The sequence below is a fragment of the Thunnus maccoyii genome, chromosome 11 (assembly GCF_910596095.1).
Source record: "Thunnus maccoyii chromosome 11, fThuMac1.1, whole genome shotgun sequence".
NCBI lineage: Eukaryota > Metazoa > Chordata > Actinopteri > Scombriformes > Scombridae > Thunnus > Thunnus maccoyii.
Window position 1 is genome coordinate 21,520,305 of NC_056543.1, and position 19,071 is coordinate 21,539,375.

General features: G+C 40.3%; 2 protein-coding genes across 2 annotated transcripts; both read left to right on the forward strand.

Annotated features, from left to right (window-relative positions):
• The first annotated feature begins 2,165 nt into the window (after window positions 1–2,165).
• On the forward strand, window positions 2,166–9,760 carry LOC121907136 (lanC-like protein 3). Its single transcript, XM_042426529.1, has 5 exons — window positions 2,166–3,244; window positions 5,013–5,136; window positions 6,425–6,622; window positions 6,710–6,917; window positions 8,267–9,760. Exons 1-5 carry the CDS (start codon window positions 2,711–2,713, stop codon window positions 8,424–8,426), a joined length of 1,224 nt encoding a protein of 407 aa, XP_042282463.1. The 5' UTR covers window positions 2,166–2,710; the 3' UTR covers window positions 8,427–9,760.
• Window positions 9,761–11,640: 1,880 nt separating this feature from the next.
• Window positions 11,641–18,792, forward strand: xk (X-linked Kx blood group (McLeod syndrome)). Its single transcript, XM_042427293.1, has 3 exons — window positions 11,641–12,232; window positions 16,320–16,582; window positions 17,077–18,792. Exons 1-3 carry the CDS (start codon window positions 11,988–11,990, stop codon window positions 18,012–18,014), a joined length of 1,446 nt encoding a protein of 481 aa, XP_042283227.1. The 5' UTR covers window positions 11,641–11,987; the 3' UTR covers window positions 18,015–18,792.
• The last annotated feature ends 279 nt before the right edge of the window (window positions 18,793–19,071 follow it).

The following is a 19,071-nucleotide window of genomic DNA, read 5'->3' on the forward strand; positions in this document are numbered from 1 at the left end:
TCAAATTAAAATTTGATTCAAAGCTTCTCTCACACAATCTCGACTCAGATAACCACTTGAATCGTCTTGGAAATGGCAGCACAGTGTGATACAGCAGTAATCAGCACAGCTGATAGCGGCTACCTGTGATAGTTCTGAATATCTCATGTATTTGATGGTTTAAAATAAAAACATTGTGCTTTATTCTATGATGTCTTTTGAATGTAAAATCTTAATCCTATCTACAAAGAAACAGCTATCTGTCAGCAGAATTAAGTGGAGTAAGTAGAAAGTAAAGCATCAGTACCGTAAAGATCCCCTCCAGACAGGTATTAAGGCATATAAAAATATTCTGCTTGGAGCAATAATGAGTGTCTAATATGGTTTTTCCACAATGTTAAAATCCTTAAATGACATCTCCTCATTCTCCCTCATTAAAAATTCCAGAATCTGTAAATATGAATATATATTTCTTTTCAGAAGTTGATCTGCTGGACACAGGATGTCTCCTACTGCATTATAAAGTCCATTTTCAGTGTTTGTGCACCTGGGGCTTCAAGTTTCCACATCACACTTGTGTAAATTTAATATTGGACCAGGACTGGCTTCCAAACCACTCAAGCTTGTAGGTTTTCAATGATCACAGAGAAACTTTCCATTTTCAGCAGATGAATGTGAAAACAGCCTTCTAGTGTCAAACTGTTAACCTAGTTGCTCTGATTATCATGCAGCCACAGATAAAATTCTTGGTTTAGTATATTTTCCAGTCTCTTTCAGCTCTCACTACTTGACCTTTAGTTTTAGGACCACATTGAAGTCTGTCTGTTAGAACTGCTTTCAGCACCATGGACAGCGAGCGGCTGAGCCTGCAGGTTTCTGTCGTCACCTGGTGGTGAAGAAGCTGAACTGCAGGATTCACCAATAAGAATGACTTGACACTTTGGTGATTCAGGATAAATGGACCTTTTTCCTATCAGACATTTTGACTGGTCATAGCAGGTGAAGCACAGGTAAAACTGATAACATTAACAATGTCCAAGGAAGCCATACTGGTCATACTGGAGCTGTCACACACTGTACAGGGTCACTGGGTCAAGAATTTGGAAAAATTAAATGGGATTCATCCATCATTGATGGTATTAATTGCAAAAGCTAAAGAAAAGTGATGAGTCTTAAGATGAGTTTTAAAAATATCGATTGAGGGGAAGATCTAATAATGAGAGGCAAACTATTCCACAGTTCAAGGCCAACAATGTTCAAACATCCCTTGGGGAGTGGAAGAGCAGTGGAATAAAATATGCTGTTAAAAATAGAGAAAAATACTTAATTACTTAAGTAATAGTACAGAAGTTGTATCAACAAATAAGTAAATCAAAGTAAATATTCACTATACATAATGATCCCTTTGATGGTTTTATATATATATATATATATATATATATAATCTTATTGGATTATTGATGCATATGCATTCATGTATAAGCAGTTTTATAAAGGCGTTCTTTTAGTTTAATATATAACAACACATTATGTTATTTAATTAATATGTTTAAGCTGTCCAATAAATGTAGTGGAGTGAAAAGGCACACATTTCGCCTCTAATATGTAATGTGTATATATAATATAATAATATAATATATTCATAAACGTAGGCCACTTAGTCTTCACATTATATTTATTATAATTATCAGTAGTTGTAATGCGCTCTAGTGATTCATGTATGAGTTGAGATACATTTCAAAAATTTACATATACACAAGGTTATCATTATTTATTTATATATAATAGGCCCAAACAGTGAAATGCTTGCAAATATGTTAAATATAAGACCAACTAACTATTTAATGTGTTCCCTATACATTGTATGTAACTGTGTTACTTATCCTTCATGCATGTTTCATTTAGTCTTTGTTTGCCTCTGCTGACATACAACTTGCTTTGCAGATTTAGATTGTATGTACAACATCAGCATACAAAATATAATGCAATGTTAAAGGTTCAACTGCCCAACAGTATATAAAGTATTTGAAATGACCTTTACCTGAGCATGAGCTACACAATTAAAACACCCCGGGGGGCAATTCTGTATAGTAAGTAGCCTACTTTTAAGTACATTATATACACTTAGTTGCCAGTTTATGCAGTCTAATACAGCAGCCCCGCATACCTTCATACAGGTTATTTTATCTGCCCTAATTTATATAAATGGAGTGGACAAAATATTAGAAACACTATACTGGAACACAATACACCAAAAGACTAAAGCCTAAAATCAACACCTCTCTAAAACAGTTTGAACAAGACATTATAGCCTTCGTGATGGTAGGATCTATTGCACGCTGAAAACTGGAAACTGTGCATATTTTGCTGATAATACTTGTGTACTTCAATATACTGTTAAGTAAAACTTTGAGAGAAGGACTTTTAATAGTGGAGAGTGAGGAGTATTTCTATATTGTGGTGTTACTGCTGCTATTTATTTCAGTCAAGAACCTGAATACTTCTTCCACTTCTGCACACTGACATAAAAACTTTGACAGGAGGTCACTGCGAGCGGACAGGCTGCAGGTCCCAACATCCAATGTGAGACTAAACCATCACTGCTGACATCCAATCAGCTGAGGGCTGATGGGATTGGATGAGCAGTGAGTGTGTTTCTCCCCGCAGCATCCTTGGATACCTTTCAGGCTGACACTGATCTGCGTTATAGGCGTGGGGATTTTCATCGGTGATGGAAAACACCCGCTGCTTTGCCAACCGCTTCTCCGACTACAAAGGCGCGCTAATACCGGGCCAGGGCGCAGAGATCGTGGTGCCCGCCGTCATCTCCACCGTCGATAAAATCCTGAAAAAGGTCCCCATCGACATCAGCGACTATGACGGAGGGCTGTACGATGGCCCGGCCGGGGTGGCCTACATGCTGTATCATGTCAGCGAGTGTCCGCTCTTCTCCCAGCAGCGGGACGTCTACCTGAAGACGGCCAAGCAGATCATCGACGTGTCGGTCAGATATGTGGACGCGGAGCCAGACAGAAACATGCGTGCCGCCTTCCTGCTCGGCGGGGCGGGCATCTACGCGGTGGCCGCGATGATATACAAGTCCATGGGCTTGGCTGAGTTTGTGAAGCCGCTGACCAAATTCCGTAACCTGTGGGAGGTGTGTGCGCCCATCAATTTCCTGGAGTGCGGCTCCGATGAGCTGTTTGTGGGACGGGCTGGGTACCTGTGTGCCGCCCTGGTGCTTAAGCAGAAGCTGGGCATAGAGGTGAGCTCCTCCCCAAGGCACAGGATGGCACACTTCACATGGCCTGTTTGCAGAATTATAGAGGCAGTTCATCACCTAAACTTCAAAACACAGGTTTGAGACCTGATGCTGATAGATCCACAGGTCTGTAAATAGTCTACATGCACACACACAAGACAACCAACTCAGGTTCATGCTTTCTGATGCTTTAAAAGGTTTGTTTATCAGTAATCTATTAATCATTAAAGCTCCCCTTCACTCAAAAATGTTTTTCTTCTTGTTTCTTCAGTTGGATGTTTGAGCTTCACTGTGCAGAATGATGTATGTGCAGAGTTTGATACTAGAAGGCTGTTTTCACATATATCTGCTGAAAGTGGAAAGTTTCTCTGTGTTCATTAAAATCAGAGTTTAAGGGGTGGGTCTATGAGTATGATTTGTGACATCACAACTAGTTTGGAGGCTAATCATGGTCCAGTATGCAGTGTGATGGGGAAACCTGAAGCCTCCAGTGCATAAATACTGACTATGGACTTGAAGCAGCAGACATGTTCATATTCAGTGATTCTGGATTTGTCAATGAGGGAGAAGGAGTAGATAGAATTTCAAGGTTGTTAATGAGGTAATTGTACTCTTTATTAAGGAAAAAAACATAATAGGCAATACTATTATTCCAAGCAGAGCATCTTGTATACAGTATCTTTTACAACATGTCTGGAGGGGATCTCTAAATCTATAAAATGGCAGAAAATAGTTAAAAGTGGCCCCCACAATTTCCCATATTCTAAAGTGAAGTCTTCAAATGTCTTGTGTTGAACAGGAAATCATCACATTGGAGAAGCTTGAAGCTAGAGAATGGTTGCTTGATAAATTATTCGGTTAATTGATCATCAAAATTGTTGACAATTTGTTTTCTGTCACTCATTTCAGCCCTTTAGTTAGGCTCACATTTTCAGCTATGATAAATTGAAAATGTGGGCCTGTGGAGCAACTCTTCAATTATGTATGTTTATTTGTTTATTTGTCTGGATCGCCATTAGCTTTCGCCACAGCAGTTGCTAGTCTTCCTGGAGTCCACACCCTTAAAATACATCATAAAAGCAGGATACTTATAAGAGTATCTTATTAAACAATAACCAAAGGTAATGCTAACATAAATATCATCATACTAGACACAGCAGACTAATCCAAGGTAATCCAAGTTGCCTTAAGTATGTTTATTCATGTGGTTGAGCTAAGATGTATCTTATGTATTTCTCGAAGGTGGAGATGCTGGCAAATTCTCTAACCCTAATTAAATGTTTGTTCCATTTTGACCAAAAGTTTGAAAAAACTACTCTTGGAGCGAGGAATTACTAAATTACAGTTACTTAGGGAGCATGTGGGATAACTATGTATTTGGTCTGGATATTGCAGTTGGTCAGAAAATGGATGAGGTGTACCTGATGATATCATAATAATAATAGTATAATATTACTTCCTTTATAAATATGAGTATGCCATAATGAATCTGACTTGTACTGGGAACCAGGACAGTTTGTTGTGCATTTCAGTAATGTGTACTATATATATCTCTCATTTCGAAGGTGTGACAGGTGATTTAAATGATTTTGGCTGATCTCTTCTCACTCTCTCCTGTTACACTTTTATTATTCTTACTATGTCTGCAGACCTCATTTAATTTCCGGCACATCTCCACCTAGTCATCAAGTGTCTGTCTATATCTTACAGTTGTATTTCTAGCGATTACAAACCTTACAAATAACAAGAGGATATGTCCTTTATTCTCCAGATTCTGAGCAAGGATCAGATCAAGTCTATTTGCCAGGCCATCATTGAGGCGGGAAAACAGTACGCCAGGAAGAAGAGAAAGCCTTTCCCCCTCATGTACTCGTACTATGGGACAGAGTACCTCGGTAAGAAGAACAGCAGCTTTGATCGAGCTTTGATAAAGAAGTATGTCACCCTGCTGTTAGCATTTAATGTCTGTCTTTGTTATCCAGGGAGACTTTGTAAGTTGAAGAGTGAATTAGCTTAGTGAATTAGTTTCTCAGAGCTGCTGCCCTCTGACTATAAGTACAAGGAAACTTTAAAGAGATTTATTGTTGTGGGATTGGTGTGTTCACATGTGTAAAGCTAACTTTCCTTTCCTTGACTGCATCAGATGAAGAAAGCCGTCAGGCTCGGAGATCCTCAGTAACACTCACACCAACACAGAGTCCATAGTAAGCATAGCCCCGCTGGCCACTTCTGCATGGAAACAAAACTTTGAGGATGATGAAGAAGTGAAAAAAGTGACACTTTAAACTAGAAAACTATTTTCACGTGAACACACCTGGCTAAACTAAGATACTGCATGTGTTAACAGTTTGCCTGTACTAAAAGATTTGCTCGCTGAGGGGTTCCTCATTTGATTTGCTCGATATCAACAAGAATCACATCTGAAGGGAATTCACTGGCTTTCCTTATATCAGAGAGCCATGTTTTCCCTGCATGTGTTCAGTACTACGTAGGAAGATTCTGCCCCAGTTTCCCAAAGAATTACATCCATATTTGACGAATTCTGCACCTCACAATTTACATCCAATTCCAACAACGTGTAGCATGTCTGACTGACATTTCAAAAATGTTGGACCTCTGAGGTTTTGCATAATCGTCCAATATCGACTATCTTGCCTGGTTAGAGGGTTGCAAGACTACAAATACCTCAATGTACCTGTATTAATAACCTGTATTTATACTATATTTTCTAATAATTCTAATCTTATTTTAGTAATATGATATTCTGTACAATCTTTTTTCAACAAGTAACTTGTGGTAACATTTAAATCCCAACAGAGTGGTCTCTGGTCCTGAAGGGTTCCATAGTGGGACAGTGATTGTGCAGCTTCTTATCTAAACATCATCTGTTCTGGGAATCATCAAGTTTTGGCTGCTTACCATTAGCTTTATTAAACAGAAAGGACTTGTTCACTGCTTGGAAACAAAACATTTGCTATCAAACAAAACTGTCAAGTACATATATCAGACTAGAGGGTAAACAATCAAAAAACAGAAAGCCAGTCCTCCAGTCGTCCTTTGTGAATGTCTGTGCCTGTGTGCTTCGGATTGTGTCTGTCTGTGTGTACCTGGCACATTGCCCTCTTGCATGCCTGGTTTGGCGGATGCATGTGTGTCCCCTCCCCTCACTCCCCCTCCTGTCAGGCGCAGCCCACGGCCTTTCATCAGTGCTGCAGATGCTGCTGAGCTACCAGGACGTGCTCAGCGGGGTGGAGAAGGACCTGGTGTGGCAAAGCGTCGATTTCCTCATGAATCAGGAGCAGAACTGCAACTGGCCCGCAGAGCTTGGCGCCATCATCGAGAGGGAGAACGAACTGGTGCACTGGTGTCACGGAGCCCCGGGTACGCTCAGTATTGTTCATTCAGCAACTGTTTCTTCAGTTAAAAGAATGTCTCCTGTTAAATTCGTGTCACCATCCTCTCATGCAGGTGTGGCATATCTTTTTGCCAAAGCCTACCTGATCAATAAGAAACCCCAGTATCTGGACACATGCATCTGCAGTGGGGAGCTTGTGTGGCAGAAGGGTCTACTGAAAAAGGGACCTGGGATTTGTCACGGAGTTGCTGGCAGTGCTTACGTTTTCCTCCTGCTTTATCGGCTCACAGGCAACTCGAAATACATCTACCGTGCTCAGAGGCAAGAAAGCCCTTCTACTGTCCTTCATTACAAGAGTCAAGATTTTAGAAATTCTGAGGTCAAGGTTGGCGTTTGAAATACAGGTGCATGACAAGCAACAAATACAATACAAACAACTTTATTAATCTCTGAACAAATTGCCCCTAGTGGGATTAATAAAGTTGTTTGTATTGTATTGTAACAAAGGTCCTCAGCCACAATGGAACTAGGGAGTTCAATTAAATTCAAAATACTTTATTCGTCTCTCAAAGGGCAGTTTGAGGCAAGCGGGTCTGTAAACACAAAAACACTTCATTCATTCACAAGCTTAAAAACAATGTAACCATCTTTGGGAAAAACTTATTAGACATGTACTTTGATTTTTTAGTTTGGCTCATGTCCCGTCTACTAACATGGAGGAGGCAGGACATATGACCTATACTGCAGCCAGCCACCAGGGGGCGATCGAGATGTTTTGGCTTCACTTTTGGGGAGCTGTCATGACATCCATCTTTATATACAGTCAATGGTTACAATAGATGAAAAGATCAATACCACTCTTGTGTCTGTACAATGAATATGAAGCTAAAGCCAGGAGATGGTTAGCTTAGCTTAGCATAAAGACTGGAAACAGGGAAATAGCTAGCCTGGCTCTGTCTGAAGGCCTCTGCACCAAATCCCTTGTAAAAGCACAACATGTCATTTTTACACTAATATGTACTAAACAAACAAGATATAACGTGGTAATAGGTGAGCTTTAGAGGTGCTGTTACCTCTTGTTATGTTTTAGCAGAGCCACGCTAACTGAACACGCCCCTGTTTCCAGTCTTACTAGGCTACAGCAGATCATCTCCTGGCTCCAGGGTCACATAAATGTATAAAAATGAGAGTGATATAGATCCTCTCATGTAACTCGGGTCAAGAAAGCAAATAAGTATATTTTTTCCCTTAAAGGGAAACATTAAAATATTGGAGGCTACATGACAAAAAGCACAATGTGTTTCACCAGAAAATCTCCTCACATATGCAACCAGTAACAGACATGTATGTATGTTATTGCTGAGACTATGGACAGCTATCGACAAGAAGTTTACATAAACGTACCTAAATTTATAAAATCTAAACTTTTAAGGGAAATGTTTTGTTTCATATACTCTGTTCAGCCATCTTGGCGTCAGAGTTTCTAAAGATGTGAAAACTTTGTAGAAGAAGAGTATTTGTGTCCCCCACCCTTCTTCAAAACCCCCAAATTCTCAGAAAACATACTGAAGACATGACCTCAGTGTCTTTAACTGCTTCTCAGCTGTACTCCATTCATTTAAAACATCACTGTCAATTCATGTCTCTCTACTTTTCTTTCCTCCCTGAAGGTTTGCAGAGTTCCTCTTCACAGAGGAGTTTAAGGCAGGCTCCCGCTCAGTGACCAGTGTCTACAGTCTGTTTGAAGGCCTGTCGGGGACCGTCTGTTTCCTGGTCGACCTCCTGCAGCCGGACCAGTCAGAGTTCCCTCTGTTCAGTGTCTTTGTGTGAATGGACCCAGAGTCACTGACCTTTAACTTCTGAAATCCCCCAAGAACAGGATTGGTAGAAACTTCAGAACCTGGATTGAAACTGTGGAGGGATGGATGGATGGTGTTTGTTTGAGTTTTAGGAAATCACATTTGAGTACAGTTGCAGTAGAAACCGGTCTTGTTTTGTGTCTATTCTAAAGTGGGTGTTCAAGTTCCAGGCTTTACCAGTTTCATCCCACTTACTGTAGCCTATCATTGCCCATTTCAATTTACAATGTAATCACATGGAGTGAAGTTTTGGATGTTTTGTTTTGAGAGTGGTACTTCTAGTACAATGAATGAAACTGCAGCATATTTTACTAAGGTGCTGCTCTCAGGTCCCAAACACACATGAATATACATGATTAACAGCTGAAATAAACGGCAATCACACTCAAGTCACACAAAAAAGAACAAGTGTCACATAATGCCTTTAAAATTTTTCTACCGCTTCACCAGCTCAGCGTCACATATCGCAGACTTTTGAGTTTATGTCTTTAGGCTTCTTAATTTCTCAAATTGCTGTTGTCACAATAAATATTTGCACAACAAATATTGGAACCTTGAAAGGATTTTGATACTGAACTTAAAAAATCAAATTGGGCAGAGAAGTATAACCAACAGATACTGAGAGAAAACCAAACTGTACTAGTTTATTGTCTCACTTTGTCTGCGCTGTGCAATATAACTTACTCACCTGTTTGAACCGAGCTTAGGTCATGTTGCAGTGTGACAGTTGTTTGTACCTATTTGATGTGTCAAACTTATCTATTGTTATCTATGGAGATGTTTGAAACGTTCAATGTGATGTGTTTGCTACAAATTCTACCCTGAAAAAGTGCAGCATATTAGACTTTAGCTTGTGATGAGGACTGAAAACAAAAGACAAAAACATGTGATCAGTGTGAAAATGTAATTTTCCTTTTAATGTGATCTCTTCAAGACACTACTTTGTGCAGCTCAGTTATGTAAAATTACAGTTGACGGCAGATTTCTTTTCTTAGATGATGTGATAATAAGGCCTTCAAACACATTTCAAGAATTTGGATGTGATCACATCTCTCAGAGAAAAGGTCTGAAAACGTTAGAAAGTGAAAATGCTTTGGGAGGCGTTTTGGACATGTTGGTCATGTTGTAATGTAAAAAGGCCTGTGAACTCAGTAATGTCAAACCAAAGCAGTTTCTTGATGCTATTTGTGCCTGTTGTGGAACATTTATAAGCTGTGTATGTCTGCACTGTTTTTGCATTTGCAATCGGAGCTGTGCACAACAAAGTCTGAATTCAAAGTCTTATTATTGTTATTAATAAAGTGTCCAGATGAAAAAAACAAACAGATGTGTTTTTTTGTTTTTCTGAAAAGCCTTGCAGACATTACCTTCACAGCCTGACATAATGACAAATGACTCATATCTGCTTTATATGAAAACATGACTTAAAACATAAATCAATGCATCTCTCTGACCTTCCAGATAATGTGTACAATGATCACCTTCTGGAGGTTGCAGGATAATCAATTACCTTTCACTACATTGCTGTGTTTTATTGTGATTTAAATATTGCGCTGCATTTTTAATCTGGATTCATTTACAAATTGACAGCAGAAGAAAGAGGAAAACATCAGCTCATCAGTGCAATCAGTTCTCATGTACAACACATACTGAATGAAAGTTATCTTGGGTTAAAAAAAAACAAAAATAACACTACATCCTTCAGAATTCATGACTCATTGATTGATAAAAAATATTTTTTTTAAACTAATAAAGACGGAGAAAAAGAAAATAAACATTAAATGTTAGTTTTTTCAGATGAATTTCTTTTACAAATCTTTTTTTGGCACATGTAAAGAAAATGAAAAGTCATGAAATCTGATTTATTTCTTTTTTCAAGCTTGTGCTGATCTATGAGCAATCTGCCCCAGTTCTGGCAAATATATAACAAAACTCTGCTAACTTGTTCAAAAGTTGCTTAATGTGAACAGAAACAAAAAACATCACTGCATCTGTTTGGTATTTTTGGTATTTTATTGTTTTATTGTTTTATTGTTTAATTGTTTTATTGTTTTATTGTTTTATTAGGCTCCCTATTAGCTGCCAATGACCGCTAGTCTTGATTACAACAGAACACAAATACAGAATGTTATTGATAATAAATGCATTTACTTGACTTGTCCCAATTACATGTATTACATACAGGGCAAGAGAGATTGCACTATTATTACAATACATGAAAAATCTAAATATTTGAGTATTGCATCTTAAATAAAGACATATTTTTAAAAAGTGAATAGTAATTTTATTTAAACCTCTTTTAATAACTGCTGATAATGAATTACGTGTACACATGCCTTATCATTGATACACTTGAGACATTTTAATGTAGCCAAAGTTACAGACTCAGTGATTAATAATTCCAAAGATCGGATACACTTCTTAATGTCACCTGCAATCAACTACTTCAATAAAATGGTGATGTTGCTAACAGGGTTCAGTATTTAGCAGCAGGTCATACTGCATATAACTGGCCAGACACCAGGTTTACACTGCACTATTTACAGGCCTAAACATCCTAAACTCAAAATGTGTGGGAGCTAAAACTTGAACAATTTACCAGATGATGTGAAATACTCTGAATATATCTGAAAGATTATTAGAGTATTTGAACACTGGTGTAAATGTTTTATTTAAGGAAATGAAAAGAGGAGAGATGGATGAATGTACTTACTTGTACTTATTTTACTTTTTAAAAAGTACTATATGTATGATGAGTAATATCTGTATTTACCTACAGTAAATAAATCTCCACAGCCTTAACATAAGTCTGTAATGTAGCAGAGGTACAGCAGTCTGTTGTTATTATGATTTAGGGCAGCCAGGACTTCTACGGAAATAAATTACATTAACTTATAGTATTTTCTGTGTATGTTGCAGTTTCGTGCCTTGTTTGGCTTATAACTTATTTACAGTTTATTTTATTTAATATGTGTTGTCTTTGCATGTTCAGGTCCCATTTGGACTGAATCTGTCTTTTGTTTTGGTTTTCTTCTTCTTTTCTTGTGTGTGTGTGTGTGTGTGTGTGTGTGTGTGTGTGTGTGTGTGTGTGTGTGTGTGTGTGTTATGTGCAGGTTTTTATGACAGAATGAAACCAAACCAATGGATATGAAATTTACCAAATGAAATTATATGAACAGTAAATTGTATTTGATGGACTTGTTTCATAACATTATTAGTCTGCTTAATGATATGATTTGTTAAGTCGCCTGTCATCAGTCTGCATGGTGTTTATCTTCTCACTGACCGGCGGCGCTTCTCGCGAGCGCACGGTGAGCGCAGGCGAGCGCAGCGCCGACTGCGCCCCCTGCAGCCTCTCGCAGCGACAACATCTGACTGTGAAAACATCCTGACTGCCTGCCTCAAACCACGGACGAGCTGCGGCGGCGGCGGCCGACACAACGCCACCCTGTCCAGCGGCTGAGTGACGGCCGGGTGGTATGGATGTGCGGACCCTGAGCGAAAGGTTCCCCAGATGGCTCCGTGAGTGAGGATGCGACTCCCCAGTTCCATCTTTGTGTCGGTGTCTCTGTTCACGGCCGAGACCACGGCAGCTCTGTATCTCAGCTCCACGTACCGCTCCGCAGGAGACCAAATCTGGCAAGGGCTCACGCTCCTCTTCACGCTCGTGCCGTCCGTGCTCGTGCAGCTGACTCTCACCTTCATCCACCGGGACCTCAGCAGAGACAGACCGCTCATTCTACTGCTGCACATCCTGCAGCTCGGACCCATCGTCAGGTCAGTGTTGGCATGTTTATCACTGTGGTTGGCCCGTAAACAGCCTCAGATACCATTGTATCATTAATCTCCACCATGTCACGTGAGGAACGTTTATTACCGGCCACAGGTGTCGCGTCCACAGGCGATAATTGTCGTTAAAAACACGTCCGGGCCTGTGTGTCCATAAGCTGCTTACGGATGGTTTGAATGCGCTGCGCACATGCTGTTGTTTTCCTTTTCTGTGGCCTTTTGTGTTCGCCTGGCTGCATTCACCCGGGTGGTGCAGTGAATGTAAGCCTGTGCCTTTTTACTTCGAAAATAAAAGGCTGATCAATACTCTCAGTACTCATCGATATGTTCCATAAACCCCCACAGTTGGCAGTCTGCTCAGCCTCTCTCAATGCAGTGTGACTTGGCGTTAGATCTCCTCCTTCTCACAGTTTGACCATCTTCAGCTTCACAGAGCAGACAGAGTCTGATTTATTCATGACTGCTCCATCTGAAAGATCATTAAATCACCCTCCATGAAGAGGCGGACACACTGTGATGGTTCTACTGATGGAGGAACCTTGAAACATCTGCACAGAAATGCTTTAAACCATAATAGGCCTGGTCCTTCTCTGAGTAAGCCCTGGCCTGCTGGCCATCTGCCTCAGCTATAGGAGTCATGAGCCTAATCCTCCTTACTGTACATACTGGCACACACGACCAGCGTCCACCAGTATAGAAGCAGCAGGAGTGTTACTGGAGTAATATCTATTTATCTCCTGAAATATAATATAACTGTAGAGCTGAAACAACTAGACAATCAGACTAAAGTAGAAAATTAATCTGCAACTATTATGATAGTGATTAATTATGTAATTTTTCAAGAAAATAGACTTTTCTATTTTATTTTGTCTTACATTTCAGTTGAGCTGCAACGATTAGTCTGTGACTGTAAACTGAATATTTTTGGGTCGTTGGTTGGGACTAAACAAGACATTTGAGGTTGCACCTTCAGGAAACAGTGATCAATATTTTTCAACATATTCTGACATTTTATAGACCAAATGCCTAATAGTCTAATAATAATAAAAAAAATTGACATTAATCAATAATGAAAATAATTGTTAGTTGCAGCTCTACATTATAGTAAAAAAAGCTATTTGAAGACTCCACCTCGGAGGATATTATGATTCTCATGTTTTATAGACAAAAAAATAATGAATTAATCACGAAAGTGAAAACAGTTGTTAGTTGCAGCACTAACGGAAACAATTAATTAGAGCTGATATGATGAGTCAATTAACTGATCAGTAGATTGACAGAAAATGAATCAGCAACAATTTTAATAATCCATTAAAGTTGTTTTTGTTGTTGTTTTTTGTGTTTAAGTTTTTATTGATTTCATAGAAATGGTTGGCAGCAACTTGATCTATACAACATGTCATATTACCACCAACTTAACCAGCAATAGAGACAGTTAGAGACTGTATATTTATGACCGCCAGCAACAATAATACTTTCGTTTTTTCTCTGGGAGACCGGTTGAAGAGATGTCTCTCACTGCGGATCTGACCCCGCCTGGCCCACTTCCCCCTCGAGTGTACATTTACATGATTACTGTTCTAGGCTTCTACATCTTCCCACAGTGAAGAGCAGACCTAAGAATAACACATGTCACTGCAGCTCCTTATCTCTGACAACACAAGTAGAGGGGGGCGGGCGTCCGCTTCTACTGCTGACGGCACAGCTGCACTTCCTTCTCTCAGAGAGTCTCATTCGTTCAAAACAACACTTCTTTATCTTACATCTACTTGACTTGTCATTTAGTTTATAACACTGCTGGTTCCTGTTTTTGTTTCGGCGTCGTCTCTGCAACCTCGTTCCATTTCGTCACAATTGAGCATTTAGCACGAGCCATCATACTCTCTTACACTCTAAACAGAAGTGGAGTTTAATTTGTCTACATACATACAATATTATCTTTTTTCAGGAGCTTTAAACCAGTTCAACTCCTCCTCTATTAAAAAATGTGTTTTTCTTATTGAAGAAGGCTGTTTTCACATTAATCTGCTGAAGGAGGAAAGTTTCTCTGGTTTCTCCTTAAATATGCGACATGTACCTGTGAGCATGATGTGTGACATCACAACTTGTTAGGAAGACAATCGTTTCCAGTATGCAGCTTACACAAGATATGTCTGAACCGGATCTTGAAATGTGCAATAACATACTGTTTGGCTACTTGAAGGTCGCAGAAACAAGCTGTCAACACAACACTGATTGTGAAATTGCAAACTTGTTAACAAACACTTCCATATTTACACATTGAGCAGATATGGAGCAACGTCAGCATTCATTTGGGGTCATGTTCGTGCAATGTTTACTCTTCTTTTAGCTCTGTTTTTGGTCTCCATCAATTCCTTAGAAACATTTCTGTCTCTTTAGCTGCTTAATCACCGGCTAGTCGCTAACTGTGTCTGTTCCTTGTTTGGTGCTGAGCACGTAGCGTATAGTGAGTTTATCAGCTCAACACAGTTGCCTGCTGCTGCTGCAATGAGCTGAAAGACGCTGTAAAGCTCAGTAACACTTTGAACACTTTTCACATTCAAGTAGTCATTATTGTAGCTGCTTTTAAGTTAAGCTGCAATATTTTCTGGTTTCTTTAGTCTTTCATGATAGTGTTAGTCAGGACAAAACAAGAAAACAGTGATCAACATTTTTTACCAGTTTCTGACATTTTAGAGACCAAATGACTAATCAGTTAATGGAGAAAGTAATCAACAGATAAATCGATCATGAAAATAATCGTTAGTTTTAGCCCTAAAGTTAAGATTATCTTGTCAAAATCTGTCTGTTGTCTGCAAACTTGTTCTCCTAAACACATAGTGGATGTTTTCCACTTAAAACATGCTGAACTTAGCAGATCCTTGAATGAGATTTTTTTGGTGTTTTGTATTAACATATTAAAAACAGCTCACAAACTGAAGTTTCACATGTGTTTTTTAACTAAATTGGTGATGTTTTCACTGTGCATGCTACTCCAGTGAGGTTCAGGCTGGTAAATAGTTTGTTCCAGCACCCCTGTGGAATAAAAAAATCCCCCTGCCTTGCTATATTATTGGCACTGTGTATCAGTGCTGCTTTACCAGAACAGCATCGCCTCGACTTTTGGCCTTTTCCCCACAGTCAGCACTTTAGTGTTTTTAGTATCTTCCTGGCGGATGCCTGACTGGAACATCTGTACTAACAGAGAGATGAATGCTGGTGTAAATGTACAAATAGATATTGATGCTGTTGGTAAAAAAGAAAAACAACCTCTGGATTGCTCACATCTGCTGCATTTCATTGTGATTGTTACATTGAGTGATCAATTGATTAGCCATCATAGCATTTTCAGCCGTGCTAGCAACGTAGCCCTATAGCTGGTGACATCGGTCTGAAGTTCACGCTGATTTCACATACGAACACAGTGACAAAGCCTCTAGCATAGCTGTAGACTCTTAGTCTTGTTTCTTTCAGTTTATCTGCACATTATCTATCAGTCAGTCAGTCGATCCACCACTTTGGTCCAACCTGTAATATCTCAACAACTGTTGGATGGATTTTGTACAACCATTCATGGTCCTCCGAGGGTGAATCCAACAGATTTTGGGGACACCTGACTTTTCCTGTTGTGCTACCATGAGGTTGACATCTGTGTTTATGAGTGAAATATCTCAACAACTGTTAGATGAATTGGCATGCACATTTTTAATTTGTCCAAAACTATAGTTTATGACCAAATATCTGCAAATATCAGCCTTAACTGTACTTTGTGTTTAGTGCTAATTAGCAAATGTCAACATGCAAACACACTATGCTAAGATGGTAAATATTATAAACATCAGCATCTTAGTCTTGTTTCTTTTAGTTGATCTGGTCTTATTGTGTGTTGGTGTTATGGTGTACTGGAATGTGAATTTGAGTTTCCTGTTAGTGTGGTGTGTGTGGAACCTAAGGACATGAAATTGAAAAAACATAAATCAATAATGAGAAGTTATATGCAGCCCTTCATTGAGAGCCTCTAAAACAGTCTGTGGCTCTGAATGATTCCTGTTTCCTTGCTGTTGCTGTACTGTAGGTGTCTGGAGGCGTTCTGCATCTATGGCAGTGTGGGCCGTGTGGAGGAGCCTTATGTCAGCATCACCAGGAAGAAGCAGATGCCCCGCGGGGGTCAGTCTGAGGAGGTGGAGCGGCAGGTGGGGCAGGCGGAGGGCAAACTGTTTACACACCGAGCAGCCTTCGCCCGCACCTCTGTCATTCAGGCCTTCTTGGGTTCTGCCCCCCAGCTCACCCTGCAGCTTTACATCTGTGTCCTGCAACAAGGCGTATCCATCGGAAGAGGTGAAAGGGATGCGTGGAAGTGTGTGTGTGTGGACGCAGTTATGAGTTATGCAGTTATGAGCTCACAGCACTATCTGTCCAACTCTACTGTCTGTCACCAGTCCACAGCTCCACTATGATGTGGGCAGATTAGCTAAGTGCCATATTGGAAATAAGAGGATGTTGTTTTCATGAGTCAAAGAGGACTTACGTAACTGCCTCTCTGATGTTTAGGATGGAAAATGGTGATTCTGTGTGTGTGTGTTCGTGTGTGTGTGTGTGAGCCAGTATTTCTATTCCAGACAGAGATTTAGTAAAGGTTCACACAAAGTCAAACTAGGACATCTGGTCTTTGAATTAGGACAAAATAAAAAGAGAAAAAACATTTGTAAATCTTTCTTTTTCTGCTCCTGGAAGTCAGACATCTTTATTTCATGCTTACTGACTTAACGGTCTGTATGTGATGAATGTGGGCACAGCTTCAGGACCTTAAGTGATCTCTTTCTCTCTCTCAGGCACACTGATGGTGATCTCACTTTTGTCCATTGTGTATGGAGCGCTGCGCTGCAACATCCTGGCCATCAAGATCAAATACGATGACTATGAAGTGGACGTCCGACCCACGGCTTATCTGTGCATTTTCCTGTGGCGAAGCTTTGAGATTGCCACCCGTGTGGTGGTCCTGGTTCTGTTCAGCTCTGTGCTGCAGCTCTGGGTCCTGCCTGTGGTTCTGCTCAACTTCCTTATTTTCTTCCTCTACCCCTGGATCCTCTTCTGGCAGAGCCACTCGCCGTTCCCTGAGAATATTGAAAAGACATTGACCAGGGTGGGAACCACCATCGTGCTTTGCCTGCTCACCTTCCTGTACGCTGGCATCAACATGTTCTGCTGGTCAGCTGTGCAGGTGAAACTCAATGACCCAGACCTCATCAATAAGTCCCAGAACTGGTATCGCATGGCTGTGTACTACATGTTGCGTTTCATTGAGAACGCCTCGCTGCTTCTGCTGTGGTACATCTACAAGACCGACTTCTACAAGTTCATCTGTGCCCCGCTGCTGGTACTGCAGCTGCTGGTCGCCTACGCCATCGCCATCTTCTTCATGCTGGTCTTCTACCAGTTCTGTCATCCTTGTCGGAGGCTCTTCTCCTCCAGCATGACCCAGGGCCTTTGGAATTGCTCCTCTCTCCTCTGTCTGATGTGCAACTCTACTTCGCCGCAGAACAGGCCGATAGGAAAGGCCATCCTGGAGCCGCCAAGCCCCAATCAGCGCAAGGAGCCAACCAGCGACGGAGCCCACGAAACAGCCAGTGACACCACTGACGACATGCCTAACGACACGACTTACGACATGCTCAACGACACAATCTATGACATTCCTAATGAAACGGGCAATAATACAGAAGAGGGAATCAATGGTGACATTAGCCACAGTGTATCCTGCAATGCTTGAAGCATTACATTTGTTTGACGTGCCATTCAGAGGATTGTACAGGACAACTCTGACAGTAATCGCACCACCGTAACCTTTTAAGTGCCACATTGATCCCTCTGTGAGTTGAGTTTACACTTTAAATCCTTTCATCTTCATTTCATGTATCCATTGAATCTGTTTTCTAACACAGTTGGTTCCATACATGAAGCAAATGTGTCCTTAACGTTGGATCTGTACCGGCTGCATTGTGTTCACCTGTGTTAACCTGACGTCAGCAAGCAGTGTTCAGAAACATCCTAACCTGTCATTATGCAGCCTTTACTACGAATGAAAACCTGTTGTTGTTGTTGCCACCATTACTTTTATGTGTGGAGACTGTTTCCACTTATATGCTGCATTATTGATCACCAGGAGCCATGGCATTTGAATTGATTGTATTTAGTATCTCTCTTTGGCATGGAGGTGTGCATGTGTAGAGCCTCGGATGAGGTGTAAATGTTATTCTGAAGGGGGGGGTGGAGTCTGTTTTGTACAGGGTTCTTTCTTTAAAAAAAACAAAACCCCAGTTTTATGGCTGCAAGCAATCAGCTTTTTTACTCCTTGATAAAAGCTTTATAATAAATCTGCGCTGCTTCTGTGATGTATTTGTGCTTGCAGTGAGATATGAATCTCTACACATTGTTAAAGAGCCTGTTCGATCACCAAACGTGTCACTGTAAAGCACGGACATCTCTCCGCATAATGTTTTTGCACGTTTACAAAAAAATAAAAAAGGATTTAAGTGTCTTTGGTTCAACCGTTGGACAGCAACAGCTGTTGTGATGTGAAATGCTTTGTATTCAGATGTATTTGCATTTTTCTAACTCATGCTTTGTTACGTCTGTCAGCCCTGCGTCTGTATGTTTAGTTAGAATATTTACACCGAGTGCACACAAACATGGATAATATCTAACAGAAAAAGTGTCAATGCTTGGAATTGTGAGTTGTATTTTTGCTTAGTTTTAACCTTTAATGTATTTGTGTGTGTGTGTGTGTGTTTGTGTGTGTGTGTGTGTGTGTGTGAATGTCAGTGTTG

Bases quoted from the DNA above. Each gene is read 5' to 3' on its own strand.
- LOC121907136 (XM_042426529.1), top strand. From the start codon at position 2,711: ATGGAAAACACCCGCTGCTTTGCCAACCGCTTCTCCGACTACAAAGGC. The intron at 3,245-5,012 runs GTGAGCTCCTCC...TTTATTCTCCAG, and splicing joins AGCAGAAGCTGGGCATAGAG to ATTCTGAGCAAGGATCAGAT. The intron at 6,623-6,709 runs GTACGCTCAGTA...CCTCTCATGCAG, and splicing joins CTGGTGTCACGGAGCCCCGG to GTGTGGCATATCTTTTTGCC.
- xk (XM_042427293.1), top strand. From the start codon at position 11,988: ATGCGACTCCCCAGTTCCATCTTTGTGTCGGTGTCTCTGTTCACGGCC. The intron at 12,233-16,319 runs GTCAGTGTTGGC...GCTGTACTGTAG, and splicing joins CAGCTCGGACCCATCGTCAG to GTGTCTGGAGGCGTTCTGCA. The intron at 16,583-17,076 runs GTGAAAGGGATG...TCTCTCTCTCAG, and splicing joins AGGCGTATCCATCGGAAGAG to GCACACTGATGGTGATCTCA.